General features: G+C 46.0%; 1 protein-coding gene across 2 annotated transcripts in view; it reads right to left on the bottom strand.

Annotated features, from left to right (window-relative positions):
* PLB1 (phospholipase B1) overlaps window positions 1-20,568 on the bottom strand; it is a 147,567-nt gene that overhangs the window by 74,831 nt on the left and 52,168 nt on the right. For both annotated transcript variants that reach the window (XM_032172592.2, XM_032172591.2), the window contains exons 15-20: window positions 20,155-20,226; window positions 18,986-19,060; window positions 16,100-16,163; window positions 5,797-5,855; window positions 3,392-3,465; window positions 1,885-1,928 (exon numbers count right to left, since the gene is read on the bottom strand). In XM_032172592.2, the coding sequence (XP_032028483.1) occupies window positions 1,885-1,928; window positions 3,392-3,465; window positions 5,797-5,855; window positions 16,100-16,163; window positions 18,986-19,060; window positions 20,155-20,226 (388 nt within the window). The remainder of the gene's footprint in view (window positions 1-1,884; window positions 1,929-3,391; window positions 3,466-5,796; window positions 5,856-16,099; window positions 16,164-18,985; window positions 19,061-20,154; window positions 20,227-20,568) is intronic.

Here is a 20,568-nt window from a genome sequence, read left to right as displayed (position 1 = left end):
CGCACATTGGATAGGGCAACAACTTGCTGGTGCAGGCAGTTATCTCGCCAGGAACATTCTCGCCCCTTTCCTTACCTGACGAATTCTAATTCTTGATGCTCCTTTTCAGAAGACAGGGTTTACAGCCTCTATGTTTATTTTCCCCTAAGCTTTGTACACATCTATAAATATTAGTCATGTGTCTGTCTTTGGGAAGACATGCTGCCAAAGAGACTTTGGTGATGTCATCGGGGCACTGTTCTCCTATTTTCCAAGCACTCAGCACTGGAATATTTGCTGGATTAAACTGAACAGGGGGTTGAACGGGGATTCTGTTCTGCCCTTACATTCTTTTGAGTTTTCTAACACATTTCCATATAGTTATTTCCCCCTGGATTATTTAGCCCCTACAATCAAATAGTCTTCATATCTCTAGCAAGAAGAGTCTAAATAGCTGATAATCCATTTCTGGGTTAAATGTATCAGGGGAGTCATCCACCTGAGGGGTGACATTGTCTCAATCCTTTGTAAATTACTTTGGTGAAAGAGGTGAAGCCAAATAATATCCAATTATCTTGTCCATAATATGAGCATGGGAAGTAGAGCGCCCAGAAAGCTGTTGTATACACTGGGTCATCCCACAGCCAAGTTCATCACACTCACAAAAGCACCCTGAACCATCTCCTAGCAATAGAGGAACTGATTTGTAGCTCACGTGTGTAGACCTAGATATAAAGAAGGCAGGGAGTGCTTGTGGCACAGAACCCTGTCTACCTAAATTCAACAGGATTTACAAATAACCAAAACAGGTAACGCAAAGTCTGCTCAGCTCTGCTCTGCCTATGTGGAGATTAAGCTATGATGTCCGCCTCATCCAAGTCTTGGTGGCTTCAAGTTGTTAGCTTCTAAAGATATATTACAAAGGGCTATGTACCAGGAAAGTAAACGAGAATGGGACCAATTAAATTCCTCCCAGGCAAAATTATCAGCCAGAAGATTCCAGGGGAAGAATTCAATTTAAACGTGTATCGCTTGCATACTTTAAGAACAAGCACAGAGATGTGTATCCACTGGGGAGAATTTTAAAAAGATAAGATCAGACCCTTCAGAGAATATAATCAGGCTTTAAAAAATCATTCCACCTGTAATCCCAGCACTTTGGGAGGCCGAGGCGGGCGGATCACGAAGTCACAGAGAATCGTTGAACCGAGGGAGGTGCAAGACCGAGGTGGCCCATTCTGCACCACCTGGCAACGAAGGAGATTCATCTCAAAAAAAAAGAGAGAAGGAAATCATTCCGAGCAGGTTGGTGGGAAGTAAATTAAGGAAAGTGTTGAGTCCCAAAATGGCTGTGTCTGCACAGCCTGCACAAGGTAAGTTCATCTCCTCCTGCGGCAATAGCAGCGGTTCCTACAGCAACCCCGCAATTCAGTATCTGTGTGCAGCTGTGCCGGCACCCCAGGTGCCTGGATCGACGCCTCTCGCGGGGGTGATTTGCTCGGAAAGGCAGGCGCCGCACACCCAGGTTTCCTTTTCTTCTTTCTTGAATCACTTTTCTTTATTCTAATCTCATGCCAGATTATTGAATCACTTTTTAATGACTTGCACTAAGATGTGATCTTTTTCCTCGCTTTACTTTCTTCCTTCCTTGGTCAAAGACAATTTCTTTTTGACACCTCCCCGCCCCCGGCCCCCAAGCCCCGAACCCCGCTCCACCCCCAACTCTAAGGCTTTCGTCACTGTCGGAAGCGGAGCTGGGCGGCAGTCTCGGGAGGCAGCGCCCCCTGGTGAATTTAGCGGGCTCCTGCAGCCGGGGCTCCTCCCGAGACCCGCGCCACCTGCAGGGGGAGCGGGAAGCATGCAGGGACCTCCCCAAACCAAACAACCCGGCCGCCGCGTACTCACTAGCCAGGGTGGTGACGGTGCCGATGCTCTCATCTCCGCCAACGCTGTATCGTGGGTCCAAGAAAGAAAATGAAGGGTTAAAATGCCAGCCACGCCGAGACCCTTCAGACACTAGCCAGAAACGCCCGTCTCTCGAGAAACAGCCGGGGGGCTTGGAGCTTGCCCTTTCCCCATCACTTCAGTAAAAAACGGAACAAGCAAACCAGAATACGACTCCCCTCCCCATAGGCCAGCACATCCAAACAAAACGCCAGATTTAAACCGGCGGCTGATTTTCCCTGATGTTGGGGCCGGGGAGGTAGGTTGGTTCCTTGCACCCCTGCTTTCGAAGGGGAAGTAGTCCCTCATCTGCCAGCCCCTTTCCAACTAGCCACTGCAGCGTGCATTAATATTATTGGTGTAAACGTAATTTTAAAGAAGTTGGCCCTATTTTTTCTCTTTTCTCTTCCTGCTTGGCTTGGAAAAGCTGTTTTTAAAAGGTGTCTTCTAGAGAGTCAGCCATCTTCCAAGCCAATCATAAAATTCCTAGGTGATCAAAGTTAGAAGGGTTTCTAGGCATGCAAATATGCAGCATTCCAGAGTGGACTGGATTTCCCTGCTTTTCCACACCCCCCACCCCATTCTGTGCCAAGGGTGTCTAGGAGCATCTAAAACGTTTCCCAAATGTTTGGGTTTAACTGTGCTGCAACGTGAGGAAGGATGCCAGAGATGGCACTCAGGTTAAAGCAGGTGTCAGTTGGAGATGCCAGATTCCAGGTGAGGAAACACCAAACCTGCCCGGGCTTGCAGCAGAGGTTTGATCACATGCAGAGCAGAAATAAGCCTGCCCAAAGTGATACATGATAAGGGAATGCACTGGTAGGGGCCAGGAAGCATCTGCTCTGCTTCCTGATCTTTTACCTTCTGGCTCTGTGATCTTGGTCAGGTTACTTGCTCTCTCTGAGCCTTGTTTCCTCATCTGCAAAATAAAGGCCCTATAATAACAATGCCAACTACCAGATACTTTGTGTCAAGCACTGTGCTGGACACTTAAGTTCTTTCTAGTTCTCAGACAGTGCTCAGGTAGTAGCATTATTTCTGCATCAGAGATGAGGAGAGAAGCTCAGAGAGGTTAGGGAACTTGCCCAAGGTTACATCCAGCTGGGCAGCTCGGGCTCAGCTACAACTCTGGTTCCAAAGGCAATGATCTGTGCATCACTCAGGCCACTGCCTCCTTCTGAGATTATATCACAGAGGGAGAAATGGAAGCCAGAGAAGCATTTCCAACCCAGATATTTATGTAGTTTCTCTCTTAGACTCCTCGCTCAAGGCTCAGCTACTGTTTTGGGCAATGTAGTGGTTTGAGGAGGCTAGTGAATACCTTTTTCAAATTAAACCTAGAAGCTGGTCATTGAAAAGAACAAAGCGGCCCACCGCTCTGCTTAAGGCATTGTTTTCTAGAACGCTCGGGGGTTTCCCTTGCTCTGCAATGAAGGGGTCTTTGGGGCCTTGCCACACCCTCACTCACCTCCAGGACAGGCCTCGGTACTGAGTCAAGACGTCCAAGACGTTCCCAGGTGTGGACCCGGCCCCATTGCCTGCCTGAGAGGGAACAACGAGGGGGTGAGTTTTTCTGCTTTCCCCAGTGGCCCACCTCTGCCTGCCTGCCAAAAGGTCTATGTTCTTATGCTGGCCGGGACTGCCTGGGCAATCTCTGGGATCTAGGGTCTAGATGGCACCGTGTCTCCATACGCATCCTGCCTTTTCAGAGATGAGTGAGCGCGCCCACTGGGAATGCCTGGTGCTGTTCACAGCTCTGCTTCATTCTAAGAAACCCTGCCTAAGCCAAGACCAAGTAAAACTTGTCTAGCAAAAGTGCTCTTGAAATTAGACTGTACCTTTCCAAAAGGATACGTTTCAGGGTCCTGTTTTTCTCATTTTTTTAAAGTTGTGAAGTATATCAAAAAAGGAAATATATCATTATCCTTTTATACCAATATATCTCACCTATGCAGTTTAAAATGTAGAAATAAAATGAAATCCCACGTAGCCATCATCAGCTGAAGAAAGCACAATGTGGACACTCTGCAGGTGTGTGTCCCTTGCCTAAAGCACGTTGTTTCTGAGCATTTTGAAGGGCATGCTGAGACTGGCCTCCCAGGCAGTTGGGGGTGAAGGCTGGCCTCCACGAAAGGCCCCCCAGGTGTGATCCCTGCTCTCTGGTACCCAGTTCCTTTGCTACACGCCAGGCAGGTTCACACCAAAGTGCTGCCTCCCTAGGAACCCCTGAGCAGCTGTGCCAAGATGTGATGACCCCTTGTCCTGAGAGTATCTTCAAGGAGACCAGGGAATTGGGAGGAGGTGATGTCAGGCCCCGCTGGGCAGGAAGAGGTTGGGATGAGCAGTGTATGAAGCTGCTAAGGCCCAGCCTGCCAGTCCTTCCTGGGAGGTTATGAGCAGTCAGGCCTTTGGGGTAAAGAGTGGCTGAGGGGCCATGGAGGAGGCTGCCACAGCACAGGGATAGGGCCCTGGACTTAGGGTCAGGATCCCTGAATTTTGATCCTGGCTCGAGCATTTACAAGCTGTGTGACCTTAGGCACTTCACCTTCCCCAGCTTCATTCACCTTCTTATTGATTTAGAGACAGGGCCTTGCTCTGTTGTCCAGCCTGGAGTGCAGTTGCACCATTGTGGCTCATTGCAGCCTCGAAATTCTGAGCTCAAGTGATCTTCTAGCCCCAGCCTATCGAGCAGCTGGGACTATAGGTATGTACCACCATGTTTAATTTTTTTCTTTTTTTTTTTGTAGAGATTGGGTCTTGCTTTGTTGCCCAGGCTCACCTTGACCCCCTGGCCTCAAGTGATCCTTCTGTCCTGGCCTCCTAAAGGGCTGGGATTACAGATGTAAGCCACTATGCCCAGCTAGTTCTTTTTTTTATTTTTATTTTTTTCATTTTTATAGAGATGGAGTCTTGCTATGTTGCCCAGGCTGGTCTCGACCTCTTGGCCTCAAGTGATCCTCCCACCCTGGCCTCCTAAAGTACTGGAATTATAGATGTGAGCCACTGGGCCCAGCCTTTATTGGTTGAATCTAAAGAAAGTCATACCTCGCAGGATTTTGTCATGAAGATACATCCCACTGAGTGGGATGATATCACTGTGATAGACCATAGACATGAGAGGTGTCTGCTTGTTCTTGGGGAGGATTCAGCTGGAGACCCTGTATTCTATTGGCCCACAGAATAGCAGCTGGACTGTGATGAGAGGCTGTTGAATGGAAGCTGTGTCTAGGAACCTCTGGGACCCCAGCCCCCAGGCTCTCAAGGGCCTGGTTCTGCTTTTCATGGACAGTGCTTTGCAGGGTCTGGGGTGTCACCCGGGGACAGATGCAGAAGTGGATTTGGAACATCTCTGGCCTATCTGCCTCTTCCACAGACTCCCATCTTCCCACCCTCCCCCACTTCCCTGCCGCCATTAGCACTTGCCCTGTCTCATCATCTCTTCACCTCTCTTCCTGGTACCTTCCCTTAGCTTTTCTACATGGATAAAACAAAGCACTGGATCCTTAGAGGGGGTCTACACCATGGTCTGGAGATCTTGTCCAATCCTGCCCCACCGCTGACCAGCTGTGTGACTTGGGGTGGGTCACTCCTGTCACCCGCACTCCCTCTGGGGTCCCTCCACTTCCTGCTCTCTCCTTCATCTCAGCACTGGGGGAGGAAGATGAGACCAGAATGGAGGTGGGAAACCATGATGGGAAGGGAATGCTGTTGAATGCCAGGGTGGGTCAGACAATGGAGAGATGGAGATCAGGACCCGAGATGGCAGCATCTAAGAGCCAGGCGTGAGACCTTCTCTCTCCATTTTCCTCTCCAGGTTCTCATATCAGTCAAAATCTTTTTCTCTCCTACCCCTTCTGCATCAGGGTCACTTACCGTGAGAGAGTCACCCAGGGCTCCAATTACGTTGATATCAGCCGGCTTCAGCCTATGAACTGAGAATATAAGCAGGAGTGAGTTGAAAACGGGGCTTCCAGGAAAGCACTGGACCCATCTACTCTGAAACAAAGGAACAACTTCCAGGATAACAAAGAAAAAGTCAGTTTTTACCACCAAGACACCTTGGATAAAAGATAGGAAAAACCCATGCTTGTCAATGGGCTCTGCAATGCCAGCTGTGGAGTCTGAGTGCTGGCTTCCTCTCTGGGGCACCTGGACACAGGAACAGGAAGCTGAAAGGTGGATCCTGCTTTAAGTGGGGAGCTGTGCTCGCATTTGGTGAGACCAGATGCTACAAGGCGAGTGGTGGCAGGCCCTTGGCAAGGTGATTTGGGAGGAGGGAAGAAATTGCCATGGAAATGCAACCAATACTTAATCTATTCTAGGATCTGATATTTGGGATAAAATATTACATCATCCTATAAAAATCAGTTCAGTTTCTCTAAAGTGAAAAAGGAATACTTTTATGCCACTGACTTTTTTTTTTTTTGAGACAGATTCTTGCTCTGTTGCCAGGCTGGAGTGCAGTAGCGCAATCTTGGCTCACTACAACCTCCACCTCCCAGGTTCAAGCTGTTCTCCTGCCTCAGCCTCCTGAGTAGCTGGGAACACAGGTGCATATCACCACACCTGGCTAATTTTTGTATTTTTAGTGGAGATGGGGTTTCACCATGTTGGCCAGGATGGTCTCGATCTCCTGACCTCGTGATCCACTCGGCTTGGCCTCTCAAAGTGCTGGGATTACAGGCGAGAGCCAATGTGCCCAGCCGACTGTTTTTTAACTGAGATGAAATTCATATAACTAAAATTAACCATTTAAAGGTGAACAGTTCAGCAGCATTTAGTATATTCACAATGTTGTGCAACTATCACCTCTATCTAGTTTTGAAACATTTTCATTACCCCAAAATGAGACCCTATAACCCATTAAGTGGTCACTCTCATTTCTCCCTCCTCCCAGTCCCTAGTAACCAATAACCTGCTTTCTGCCTCTATGGATTTATCTATTCTGGATATTTCATGTACATAGAATCATATAATACGTGACTTCTTATGTTTGGCTTCTTCTATTTTGCATAATGTTTTCAAGGTTCAATTATGTTATAGCCTGTATCAATACATTCCTTTTATTTTTATCTTTTGAGACAAAGTCTCACTGTGCCACCTGGGCTGGAGTGCAGTGGCTCCTGATCATGGCTCACTGCAGCCTCGACCTCCTGGGCTCAAGTGATCCTCCCACCTCAGCCTCCTGAGTAGCTGGGATTATAGGTGTGTACCACCATGCCCAGCCAATTTTTTATTTTTTTGTAGAGAGAGAGTCTCCCTATGTTGCCAGGCTGGTCTCGAACTCCTGGCCTCAAGTGATGCTCCCACTTCAGCCTCCTAAAATGCTGGGATTACAGGCATGAGCTACAAAGCCCAGCCACTTCATTCCTTTTTATTGTTGAATGATATTCCATTGTATGGATATACCATACTTTTGTTTATCCATTCATCCATTGATAGGCATTTGGGTTATTTCCACTTTTGGGCTATTGTGACTAGTATTGCTATAAATATCTGTGTACAAGTGTTTGTTTAAATGCCTGTTTTCAATTATTTTGGTATACACCTGAGAGTGGAATTGGTGGGTTATATGGTAATCCTATTCTTATCTTTTTGAGGAAGCATCAAGCTGTTTTCCACAGCTTGACTATACGTATTTTTTATCTTTTGAGTTTCAGCATTCCATGTGATGTGGCAGCTATTAACTCACAGGACAAACATGATGAACACAAAACAGTGGCTGGGTGCTTTGGAGACCACACAGTGATCAGAAACAGAGAATGCCCTCAAAAAGCTCACAAGCTAAGGAGAAAATGAGAAATAGTTATTATAGTGTAAGACCGATAAACACTAAGAGAGGTGTGAAGTGATGTGATGCTATAGAGCTGGAGGGATGATCTCCCCCTGGGGGGCCCTGAGGAGGGGGTCACAGCAGGCTTCATGGAGAAGGTCGCATTTGAATTAAGCCTCAGAAATAACAGGAGGATGAGGGAGAGCGAGATCGGGTGATGGAGGGAAAAGCATGATGGATGGATGTGGTAGGGTCGAGCTTGGATGTCTCGAAAGCCCAGCTAGTCACAGTTTGGCTTGCATGAAGCATATATGAGACAGCAAAGAGAAAACCACATTGGAAGGGCTAACCAATATCTGGTAACCAATAATCTGCTTTCTGCCTCTATGGATTTATCTATTCTGGATATTTCATGTAGATAGAATAATATAATATGTGACTCTTTGTGTCTGGCTTCTTCTACTTTGCGTAGTGTTTTCAAGGTTCAATTATGTTATAGCATCTATCAATATATTTGTTTTATTTTTATTTTTTGAGACAAGGTCTCACTCTGTCACCTAGGCTGGAGTGCAGTGGCGTGTGATCATGGCTCACTGCAGCCTCGACCTCCTGGGCTCAAGTGATCCTCCCACCTCAGCTTCCTGAGTAGCTGGGATTATAGGCTTTTATGCCTGGCTAACAAGTTGGGAGTTTAACACAGATATTGCTATATATGTAATTACTCACATACACATCTACCTACTACATCTACCTACTCCTTTACCTTATACACATAAGAATGTGAATCCTAGTGTATTTGGGGGACCACCCCTGGAATTTCTTAAGCCATATATAGCTTGGTCTCTCAAGTCACAAGCTCACCTCCCACTCCCCCAATTACCTCACCCCCAAGGTCACCCTGACTTGGCCACAGCTCTACCTTTGCTGATGTGCTTCTGTTGTGTCTAGTGGCTCAATGCTGCACTAAATTATTGAAATACCTCTTGTGGTTTGGAAGAAGCCTAGTACAGAGTTTGTACAAGGGAGTGGCCCACCCTGGTACATTTCAGTGGGCCATTGCTTAAGAAGGATAAACTGAAAGTTGTCCGCAGGAGGCTTTCTCAACAGCCTTCTTTGCCAAAGACAGCTTATAAAGCCTGTAGCATGACCAGATTACAATCCCAGCACTTTGGGAGGCTGACACAGGCAGATCACCTGAGGTCAGGAGTTTCAGACCAGCCTGTCCAAAATGATAAAACCCCGTCTCTACTAAAAATACAAAAATTAGCCAGGCGTGGAGGTGTGCGCTTGTAGTCCCAGCTACTCGGGAGGCTGAGGCATGAGAATTGCTTGAACCTGGGCGGAGGAGGCTGCAGTGAGCCAAGATCGCACCACTGCAATCCAGCCTAAGACAGAGCGAGACTCCGTCTCAAAAAAAAAAAAAAAAAAAGCTTGCAGACCTGCAGTGAAACACAGGATGAGATGATTTTGACACAGCTGGACTACATACAACCCACAGCACCCATCAACATCCAAGTCACGGCTGTGGAATTCTACCTGTGCAGGACGCTGGATTAACATTGAGTGGAAAACATTCTCGAGGGACTTCCAGGTCTCGTCTCCTTCCATGGAGACACTTTGTTTACCTTCTTTCATGCTGTTTGCCAATGGGGACAGCCACTCCCAATGAGGATTTGCTCTCATCGGAAAAGTAAAAGTTCTTGCCTCTTCCTATGAAAGGATACAAACTCACACATACATAGTTGTAAATATATGTGTGCAAAATATATAGAGCAGCGGTCCTCCAACTTGAGCCTGCATCGGAATCACCTGGAGAGCCTGTGAAAACACAGATGGCTGGGCCCTGCCTTCAGAATTTTTGACTCAATAGGTCTGGGATGGGCCCAAGGATGTGCATTTCCAACAAGTTTCCAGGTAATGCTGATGCTGCCAGTCCAGTCTGGGTACCATATTTTCAGAACCACTGATAGAGACACTTGATTATCAAAGCCATTGACTGTAGTCAAGTACTGCGCTTGGACCTGAAAAACCTGGAATCAAGCCCAGGAGGCAGAGGCTGCAGTGAGCTATGACTGCGCCACTGCATTCCAGCCTGGGCAACAAGTGAGCCCGTCTGTAAAAAAAAAAATAAATATTTGGCTGCGTGTGATGGCTCACGCCTATAATCCCAGCACTTAGGGACGCCAAGTTGGGAGGATCACTTGAGCCCAGAAGTTCGAGACCAGCCTGGGCAATATAGTGAGACCCCTTCACTAAAAAAGAAAAAAAGACTAGAATTGTTTCTCCCGTGTGTATGTATAAATTGTCTTGTGGCCCTCATAACTGTAGCTGCCATTGCACAGCCTGATGACAGCTCTGCCTCTTAGATTCAAGAGCTGCTGAGTATCTTTCTTCAGTGTTCTTTCTCCTCCCCCTCGCCATGCCTTGAATCCACCCTTACACACACACACACACACACACCATGCACACATGCACCATGCATACATGCACCCTTCCACATGATTACAGCCTGCTTGGCTCTTCCCAGCCATCCATAGCTACACCATGTGGTTAGAAGAACAATATCAAATCACAAAGCCAGCTGCACACATTAGCGCATGTCCACCAGGCTGTGCAGGAGAACTTTAAAATGACCTCTTCTCAAAGAAATCAGGCAATGGGGTTAAAAAGGCAACAAAACAAAAAATAAGACCTTTTCCCTCCAACTCTAGAGTGGTTTATTTTAGCTTCTGGTGATGACAGTCAAACACTGTATTCTTACTGCCATAATGCATCATACAGTGAATCCTGTGAACACTAGCTAGTATGCAAATGTTAGGGGAAATCCTTGGGGCTGGATAAAATATGGCAGAGATAGATAAATTTGCTTCAAAAATATTATCATTACAGTTTGCTAAAGAGGCAGCTGAAACCTACCATTCCTGTCTCCTAAATTTGTAACAGGCAGAAAACACAGACACACACAGACACACACACACCCCTGTGTTTATGGCTATGTGTACATACATATGTATAGATAGACTGATTGGTCTACGGCCATACCACCCTGAATATGCCTGATGTCATCTGATAGATTGGTTGATTGTGGTGGGGGTGGTTCTCCAGTTTGCCATTCTGAAGGAGTCTCAGCAAGAGATACAGTAATAAACCAGATGAAGCAAACCTGGGTGGGAGGACTTGACTTAATCTGTGATCTTATTGTTAAGATAGAGCACATCACATTTCACTGGCCTAATTTCCCGTAGCCCTTGATTTGAGGTTTGTTAATGTCATCATTAATGACAAACACAGCTTAGAAATACAGTAAAGCACTTTAGCAGTTGCTCTCCCTGGGAAAAGAACTATTTAGTGATAAGATTAAATTTGTGTGGGCTGATTAGCTAAACATTATCTGGTACAAATTGTCCACCACCTTGAGAGAAGCTGATAAACACATCATTAACTCATCACGATTTCTACAGAGGGGGCCTCTTATCAGAAGGCCATCCAAGCCATGATGAAGTATCACAAATAGCAAGGAAATTACACACTAGACTATAGAATGGGGACACTGCCCAGTGTACACGGAAGGTTATACCCAGGAGAAAGGCTTGGCATGCTGGGGCTTTGTCTTGTGCAGCCCAGCAACTTAAACCACCTGGGGCCCTAATTTGAAAAACATGCTTTCTCTCAATTGTCACCAAGCGTTGCCCAACCTATTTGCTGTCTGATTTTACGGACTTACGTTAAGACTTCCACAATGGCAGTAAGCAGCTGCCTCAAGATTGGAACCATGTTTTGCCTTTGGAGTCTTTGGTGTGAGTTTCCATGAACCAATGTGTGCCTTCCACAGGGGAGCTCAAGAAACGTGTTAACTGGAATTAAAGGCTAAGTGACTCTGTGACAGGGACTTCACAGATCTCGAAGTTTTAGATGATGAAAACCATAGAGCAGGGAAATGCTTCTCTAAGTGTCTTGGGGGAGTTTGAACTCACTCAGTAGGCTGGTTGCGTCCAGGGACAAGCAGGCTGTTATTTCCCACAGGGCATCATTCCTTCCTGATGACAGGGTAGGTCAAGTCACAAGACCCCTGAGTAGGTGGTGACCACAGAAACGGCCTCATGACCTACACTGAACATTGCACTGCTGGCTCACGATGAGATGATGCCCGTGGTGAATGACCACCCAGTGCTGTAACCTGGCCACTTTTCATATTGGCTTTTGAAGAGCTAATTTTAGCCAAATGGGTCAAATCAATGACATCAGGGATTTAGCAAGGAATTGATGGCTTAAAATAAATGAATGAACTGTTCTGGTTTATACTATTGGTGACAGCAGCATGTAATTAGCTTTGTGGATCCCTATTTGCAAAAGCTCTGAATTTTTCCCACTGTGTGGAATTTACCATCAAGATAGCCACCTTCATCAGAAAGTCAATAAGCCGTGTCCCCTGTGACTCCTCATTGTCGCTCTTTTATTTGCAAAAAGTGACTCCTTTTCTCGCTGGGAAAATCCTAAGCCCACTAGTAGGCCCAATATGTTTTTCTTGGTTATGCTAACTATGTTAAGGAAAGGGCCATCTAGCAATGGAGCATGATGTGAGTGTTTACAAAGTCATAAGGTCCATAGGAGAGAGCACTTGGCAAATTGCGTCTATGTGCTGACCAGGAGGAAAAAGTTGCAAGGTTTTAGTTTTTACTGGCTACCCAATACCAACTGGTTATAAAAAATCACTTACATTAACTCTATGTATCTCATCCCAGGTCATACATTAACTCTATGTATCTCATCCACTGACTCCAGTAGGTCAGTGGATAAAGCACATCACTCATGAGTTCTGAAGTGTACTCAGAATGAGGCACCCAAGTTGCCAGGACCATGGCCTGTTGATGACAGGTAGCATCTCATTTTGAAACATCACTTTTAATGATGCTTAGATGCATGTATCTGTGGTCAGTTTGGAGAAGCACTAGAAAATGAGACTATAAAGAAGGTTTTTGAAAATAACTTTGGACCAGCATGGTAGCTTATGCCTATAATCCCAGCACTTTGGGAGGCTGAGGTAAGAGGATCATTTGAGCCCAGGAGTTTGAGGCCAGCCTGGGCAACATAGTGAGACCCTATCTGTACAAAAAATAAAATTAGCTGGACATGGTGGCATGGGCCTATAGTCCCAGCTACTTGGGAGGCTAAAGTGGGAGGATCTCTTGAGCCAGGGAGGTCAAGGCTGCAGTGAGGTGAGATCGCACCACTACACTCCAGCCTGGGCGACAGACCGAGACCATCTCAAAAAAGAAAAAAAAAAAAAGGAAAGTAACTTTGAAGGCAAAATGCAAAAGTTATTATAAAAGGTATTCTTAGTGAAAAATTGTTTTAATGAAAGGCATTTTAGTCTAGTTGATGTTTCAATACCTTTTTCAATCCTAGGGACTGTTGATCTGATGATTTAGAAATGTTCATTCAGATTAGTTCAGCAAACATTTATTGGGCTCCTACCACGTGCTTGAGTCACTGGAGGTATAAAGATAAGACGATCTCCTCTTATAAGACATATATCAGATTATTTTGATTAGAAATTGCAAACATGATCTCCAGAACAGTGTATGACCTCACCAGAAATATATGATTAATATCAAAGGAAAATAATAATATGCACGTGTGCTGTCTTTTTACCTACCCCATCAGTCGCAAGGATGGTTAGAATGTTCAGTCAAGATCACTGGCACATGGCTGGGTGTAGTAACTCATGCCTGTAATCCCAACACTTTGGGAGGCCAAGGCGGGTGGATCACCTGAGGTCAGGAGTTCAAGACCAGCCTGGCCAACATGGCAAAACCCTGTCTCTACTAAAAATACAAAAATTAGCTGGGCATGGCGGCAGGCACCTATAATCCCAGCTACTTGGGAGGCTGAGGCAGGAGAATCGCTTGAACCTGGCGGGTGGAGGTTGCAGTGAGCAGAAATCACACCACTTCACTCCAGCCTGGGTGACAGAGCGAAACTCTGTCTCAAAAAAATAAATAAATAAAAAAGATCACTGGCACAATAACAAAATGTATTTTTCATTATTGGCCAGTTAACTGTGACCATTTTTCTGAATGACACTTTCCAGGTGAGACTCAGAAGTGCAGGCCCAACACTCATCTATGAGTGCTGATTCCAGGTGGAGAGAGAGTGTTTGGGTCCCATGCTCACCTTGATCAGATCGGGGAGCCTAAATCTACCCATCTTGTTATTATATAAATGGCTCCTGTCACCAGAGGATCTCAGATTTTAAGGCCTTGAGATTTCTTGATCTTTAATCTTCAAGTGCTGATAAACACACTACTCTTCAGGGTCAGGGAATAAGGAAGAGGTTTACATTTTACCCAGCTTTTAGATGTTGAGATATGCTCTAATGATATTGGTTGGTTATCACTTTCATGACAGAAACATCATCTAGACAGATTACAAAATGCTTTAGAAAGCATTCTTTCAGAATAAGATTAAAAAGGGAATGGATAGGCTGGGCACGGTGGCTCACGCTTGTAATCCCAGCACTTTGGGAGGCCGAGGCGGGCGGATCACGAGGTCAGGAGATTGAGATCACGGTGAAACCCCGTCTCTACTAAAAATACAAAAAATTAGCCGGGCGTGGTGGCGGGCGCCTGTAGTCCCAGCTACTCGGAGAGGCTGAGGCAGGAGAATGGCGTGAACCCGGGAGGCGGAGCTTGCAGTGAGCCGAGATTGTGCCACTGCACTCCAGCCTGGGCGACAGAGCGAGACTCCGTCTCAAAAAAAAAAAAGGGGGGGATGGATATTACTTTGCTGTAAATGTGTGTGGCTATTAAAACTTTCAGATGTTCTCTCTAGACCAGGTGAGCTGGTTTATGCCTGTAATCCCAGTGCTGGATGATCGCCTGAGCCTGGGAGTTCAAGACCAGCCTGGGCAACAATAAGACCCCATCTCTTAAAAAAAAAAAAAAAAAGGCAGGTGTGGTGGTGCAGGCCTGTAGTCCTAGCTACTTGGAGGCTGAGGCAGGAGGATCACTTGAGCCCAGGAGGTCAAGGCTGCAGTGAGCTACAATCATGCCACTGTACTCCAGCCTGGGCAACAGAGTGAGACCCCATCTCAAAAAAAATTTCTCTTTATATATATATCTATAGACATATACATACACACATCTGTCTATCTATATAAACGCACATCTATCTATCTGTATCTATACCTAATCTATCTATTTTTGAGTAAGGGTGTTTATTATAGGAGGGTCTACATATGAAGCTGATAATTTATTTTTGCTAATAAAGTCCTGCTAGTAAACTAATAGGAATGAGTTGGCACCATGTATGAGGGGAAATAAAGACTAAATGTGTATATGTAAGATCTGTATCCCCCATTCCATTCTTCTGCAACTTAGAACAAGAGTCAGTTATATACCGAGGTTTTGGTTAGACTATTTTTAACTTTCCTGCCAGCCATGTGGCTTAGTTGGAGTGTGTAGAGCTACGGCATGTGTGAAGGGCAGCCAAGCATTTATTTGCTCTCCTGATGCTCAGCACAAGGAGACAATCTGACTACGAAGATTTGCATCCCCAGAAGATTCTTGCTAGGCACTGTGACATCCCCAAACTTAATTTTCTGTTTGTTTATAATCCTGAGGCCATGAGAAACAATAGATCCATTAGAATGTAAACTCCTGAAGGCAAGGAGGCACTCAACAATCCTCTAACACACAAATGGGTAAATAAATGAACAAATAAATGGACACGTGAGCCCCCCTTTAGGACCAAGCATGGGAATCTGTAACACTGCTACAGATGCTCCTAGGCTGATGTTTTGAGTCACTCAGGTCACCAGATGGCTATGACTTCCCAAGGTTACATGCCCATAGCTATCACCCCCAGGCTACCTTGGAAGGTTGCTGATGACTGCCTAGAACACCCCATTTTATGGCCCAGCAACAGACATTTTAGAAATACTGAGAGGCAGTGAAGATGGTGTGTTCATAAGATGACGTGCTTTCCTGCTCTGCGTGGTGTTTTAGTGCATTCTGTGTGTGAGTGAATCTGCAGGCAACTTAGACAGGGACTATGGACTGGCTATTTTTGCTTTCTGCTTAAAGGTAGTTTTGCTCTTTTGGAGAACAAATCCACCCATCAAGGCGTCAAGGCAGGGACAATGACAACTCACACAACTAACATTGGGTTCTTTGCAGAACATGGCCTGGTACAGGGTTACTGCTCAATAAATGCTTTCTGATAATGATATCACATTTTAGTTAAAGAATAGACACAGGCACGGCCTTACAAATATACATACAGAGTTATTTCCGTTGTCCCTGAGAAACCACTCGGGAGTATTTCAGGTTATGTGGAAAGCCCTTACTTGGATGATTTCAGGCCTGGAATGAATTTAAAAATCACTGGGTGCAAGCTGTGTACCTGAGGTGGGAACCGTATCGGAGGGCTCTTTGTCAGGACATCTGATTTCTGCTCCTTCTCTTACCTGAAATGAGACACACAGGGAAATAAGGAAAATGGATTTTGCTAAATTGGAAATGGGTGAGAAGTGGGGCCTCTATTTTGGAAAACATCATTTAAGATAAAGTAAAACTTTGATGTCGTTTAAGATTTCTCCCTCTCCTTCAACACTCATATCCAATTGTCCACATCTTTTCCAAGTGCTCCCAAATCTGTTCCCTCTGCTCCAGTGCCTCCACCTCCACCTAAGTTCAGGCCTTTGTTATTTCTTGCCAGGATATTGCAATGATTCACCATCATCATGGCCGTCCGTCCCACAGACTTGCTCCTCAGCCTCTGAATCTATCGAGAGTGGTCGTTCTCAACGTGATCTGATGTGTCACTCCTCTGCCCAAGTTCTCAATGAAGGCAGGGATTTTTATCTGTGTTGTTGATTATTGTGTCCCCAGAGCCTGGAACAGTGCCTGGCATAGTAGATGCTCAACAAATATTTGTTAGTTGAACAAATAAATTACTACCCTGTATTAACTTCAGCAAAAAGTCCAATCTCCCTAGCATGGCCTAAGAGGCCTCTAAATATTCTAAACCACCAGCCCTTGACCTAAGTCTCCATATTTCCCTGCATCCATGCCTTTGCCCAAGTAGTTACCCTCCCCCTTTTCCCTTTCCTTCCTTCTATTTGCTCACCCTCCCATCGATCTGCTCAGCCTTAGTCACCCTTTGAGACTGAGGTCATGGGTATCCTTTAGAAAGCCTTCTTCAACTTTCTCCTGTCTGGTTTAGTTTCTCTTTCTCTGTGTTCCCAGAATACCCCATGAAAACATGCATTACAGTACCTATTATAGTACCATTGTGCTATAACTGCCTGTTGACTTGGCTATTTCTCTACCAGACTGAGTTCCTTGGGACAAGTCCTATTTTTTATTTACATTTTAATCTCTCATACCTGGTATCCATCCATCCACCTATCCATTCATTTTTTCATTCAACAAATAGTTATTGCTGCCTACCCTGAGTTCCCGCCTCACTGAGCTTGCATTCTAGTAGTACACAGCAGATAGTCAATAAATGTGTCCTGAAGAAATGTATCACTGCTTTTATCCGATGATAGTGATAGCAATATTTATACAGAACTCATGGTACGCTAGATTCTATTATAAGTGCTTTATACTTATTGACTTATGACATTAATAACTCCGCAAGGTACGACTATTACTGTCATTATTTCCCAGGTTAAAAAACTAAGGCACAGAGAGGTTAAGTATCTTGCTCATTGACACAGAGCCCATAAGTGAAAGAGTCTGAATTTGAACCCAGAACTGGTTACTTTACTTCACTGTGCCATGCTGCATCTCAGGTGTATGCTCATTGCTATGCTCGTTAGTGTGAGTCAAGTTGATAAATTGAGTCTCTCACACTGTGTCTGTTGGGGTGGAAGCCCAGGCCATCAACTCTGCCTCCATTATTTGGAGTAAATCTCACGCTTTTCCATAAAATAGGGAGGGAAGGATGTCACTAGGACCAAATTTGTCTCAGCCCACCTCAGTCCCCCCTTCTCTGGGAAAGAAGACATCAACCCTTGAGTGTTCCTTGCGTACCCAGAGGAGTGCAGGGTGCCCTGCCTAATCTCCATGGGAAGTCTCGGGGGAGACTCCTGAAAAAAGCAGTGAGCAAGGCAGGAGTGCCCGTCAGGGGCCCCTATCAGTGTGGACCCACTCAAGGGCTTTCGAGCTCCACACCTTCTGGGTTCAGACCTCACCACAGTTCTGTGCTCTTTCTTAATTTTCTCTTCAGATGAAGTTCTCAGATGATTTTAGAAGAATTTGTCAGAGATTTGGGAAGGGTCAGAAGAATCTATCTTACATAACAACAGATTGGGAACAGGAGGTGCTGGGCAGTGCAGACACTCTGTCAAGCCCCCCATGCTGGTTGCGGAGGCAGCTCTGAAGATGAACTGTGGGGGAGGCCTGCTTCCAGGCACCCAGGGGACGGCCACATGCTGGATCCTTCTCCCTCCCCCAGCCTGTCCTGACTGAACATCAGCGGTCAGTGGCAGACCTCCACATGCCTAGAGGCAGCAGGAGTTCCAGGATGTTAAGAACCACATGGAATGGCTGGGTGTAGTGGCTCACATCTGTCATCTCAGCACTTTGGGAGGCTGAGGTGGGTGGATCATGAGGTCAGGAGTTCAAGACCAGCCTGGCCAATATGGTGAAACCCCATCTCTAATACAAATATAAAAAATTAGCTGGGCGTGGTGGTACATGCCTATAATCCCAGCTACTCAGGAGGCTGAGACAGGAGAATCTCTTGAACCCAGGAGGGCAAGGTTGCAGTGAGCTGAGATCACACCATTGCACTCCAGCCTGGGTGACATAGTGAGACTCTGCTCCCACTCCCCTCTAAAAAATTGTTGCAAATCTGGCCAGTTGATCTGCTTTAAAATAATCCAGGCCGGAGGCAGCGGCTCACATCTGTAATCCCAGCACTTTGGGAGGCTGAGGCAGACAGATTGCTTGAGGTCAAGATTTCAAGACCAGCCTGGCTAACATGGTGAAACCCTGTCTCTACTAAAAAAAATACAAAAATTAGCCAGGCATGTTGGTACACACCTGTAGCCCCAGCTACTCAGGAGGCTGAGGCAGGAGATCTGCTTAAACCCAGGAGGTGGAGGTCGAGATGGTGCCACTGAACTCCAGCCTGGGCAACAGAGCAAGACTCCTTCTCAAAAACAAACAAACAAACAAACAAACAAAAAGAATCACGTGGAAGGTTCCAAAGATTCAGCATGGAATGCAGCCCCTGGTTCATCTGCATGTTTGTCAATTACAGAAAACCTTTCCTTACCTCATTCCTGTCTCGGGGTTTCTGCAGTCTGGTCAGGTAGTTGCTGTTCCTGTAGCTGAACAGATAGGGGCTCTCCTGCAGGGAAAGGTAACATATTGGAATCGTGACCCAGAAGTCTGTATCCCTTAATCATCAGGCTTGAGCATCCAGTGATGCTTTTGGCCATCTCAGAACATTCACATCACACTTCCAATGAGGACCAAACCATTCTCTGGCTCTTCTCTCTGGTCCCTGAAGGACTCATGAATGTGTTGACATTTCCCATTTGCGATAGTCAGTCTCTCTTGCTCTTTACCCTGGGGGTTCATGCTACCAGGCCAAGTACATGTATTTTGATGAGAAGGGAATCTAATTTTAAGCTTCTTGGCAGCCAAAGCAAAAAGGGAAACAAGGTGAATTGTATACTTCTTATTGCATAGTAACAAAAAACTTACCAATTCATCAAGAAAGCCAAATACCTGACTAGCATTAAATGATAGAAAGACTAAAAATACAAAAACAAATAGCTGGGTGTGGTGGCACACGCCTGTAGTCCCAGCTACTCGGGAGGCTGAGGCAGGAGAATCGCTTGAACCCGGGAGGCGGAGGTTGCAGTGAGCCGAGATTGTGCCGCTGCACTCCAGCCTGGCAACAGGGCGAGACTCTGTCTCCAAAAAAAAAAAAAAAAGAAAAAAAAAAAGAATCTCATTCATTTATGTCCAGTTATTTGCTCAACCACTTATTAGGCAACATTAATTATAAGCCTAATACATACTAGACACTTATTTAAGATGTAGTCAAAATGATCCACCTTTCAGGCACTTAGAGACTCAGCATCCCTCCCTTCTTTGCCACTCTGAGATAGAGGAAGGTCTGGAAGTGGCATCTGGGGCAGAGGGCCAGGATCCAGAGGAGATACATGGGGGCAGCATTTGGGGCCAGGTGAGCTGTGGCCTTGTTCCTATGCCTCCCACAGGCATGGAGGGGGCTGCAGTTTTGCTAAAACAGCTCTCATGGCCCACAGCTGTAAACATTAGGGCTGTTATGTATGCAAAACTGTGTGCAGGCCCAGAAGAACAGAGCCAGGACTCATATGTCAGGTAAGACCCACTTCACAGCAAAGCCCACTTGCCCACCCTACCTGCGCCCTCAATTCAATAAGAGTCCCTCCTCTGCCCAGTCCCTCCTACCTGAGAGGGACACTTCATTGGCCTCCTGTGTTTTGCACTCAATGGCTCATCTTTCTCTCCTGCTGGCTCCATCTAGAAAGGAACGTGGGCTTTAGAACAGGGAAGTTTTGTGCAGGTAGCAGCCTGCCAAGTCATCAGTCAGAAAGACTCATTAGTCCAGCAGCAGCACCAGGGAACGCATTAGAAATGCACGTGTCCAGCCCCCATCCCCAGCCTACTGAGTCTGAGACTCTGGGGCTGGGGCAGCAGTCTGTGTTGTAAGCAGCTCCCCAGGTGATTCTGATGCACAGCGGAGTTTGAGAACCACAGCATGAGAAGAAGCTTCGGTTTATACATATATATATGGGACTTCCTAGTCTACCTCTCCTAGAAGGAGAAGGAGAAGCTGCACAGCAGAGGCTGAGGTGGGGCCCA

Source organism: Hylobates moloch, unplaced genomic scaffold (genome assembly GCF_009828535.3).
Source record: "Hylobates moloch isolate HMO894 unplaced genomic scaffold, HMol_V3 SCAFFOLD_13, whole genome shotgun sequence".
Classification (NCBI taxonomy): Eukaryota; Metazoa; Chordata; class Mammalia; order Primates; family Hylobatidae; genus Hylobates; species Hylobates moloch.
Note: the sequence above shows the minus strand (reverse complement) of the source record. Positions and strands in the feature narration are given on the sequence as shown.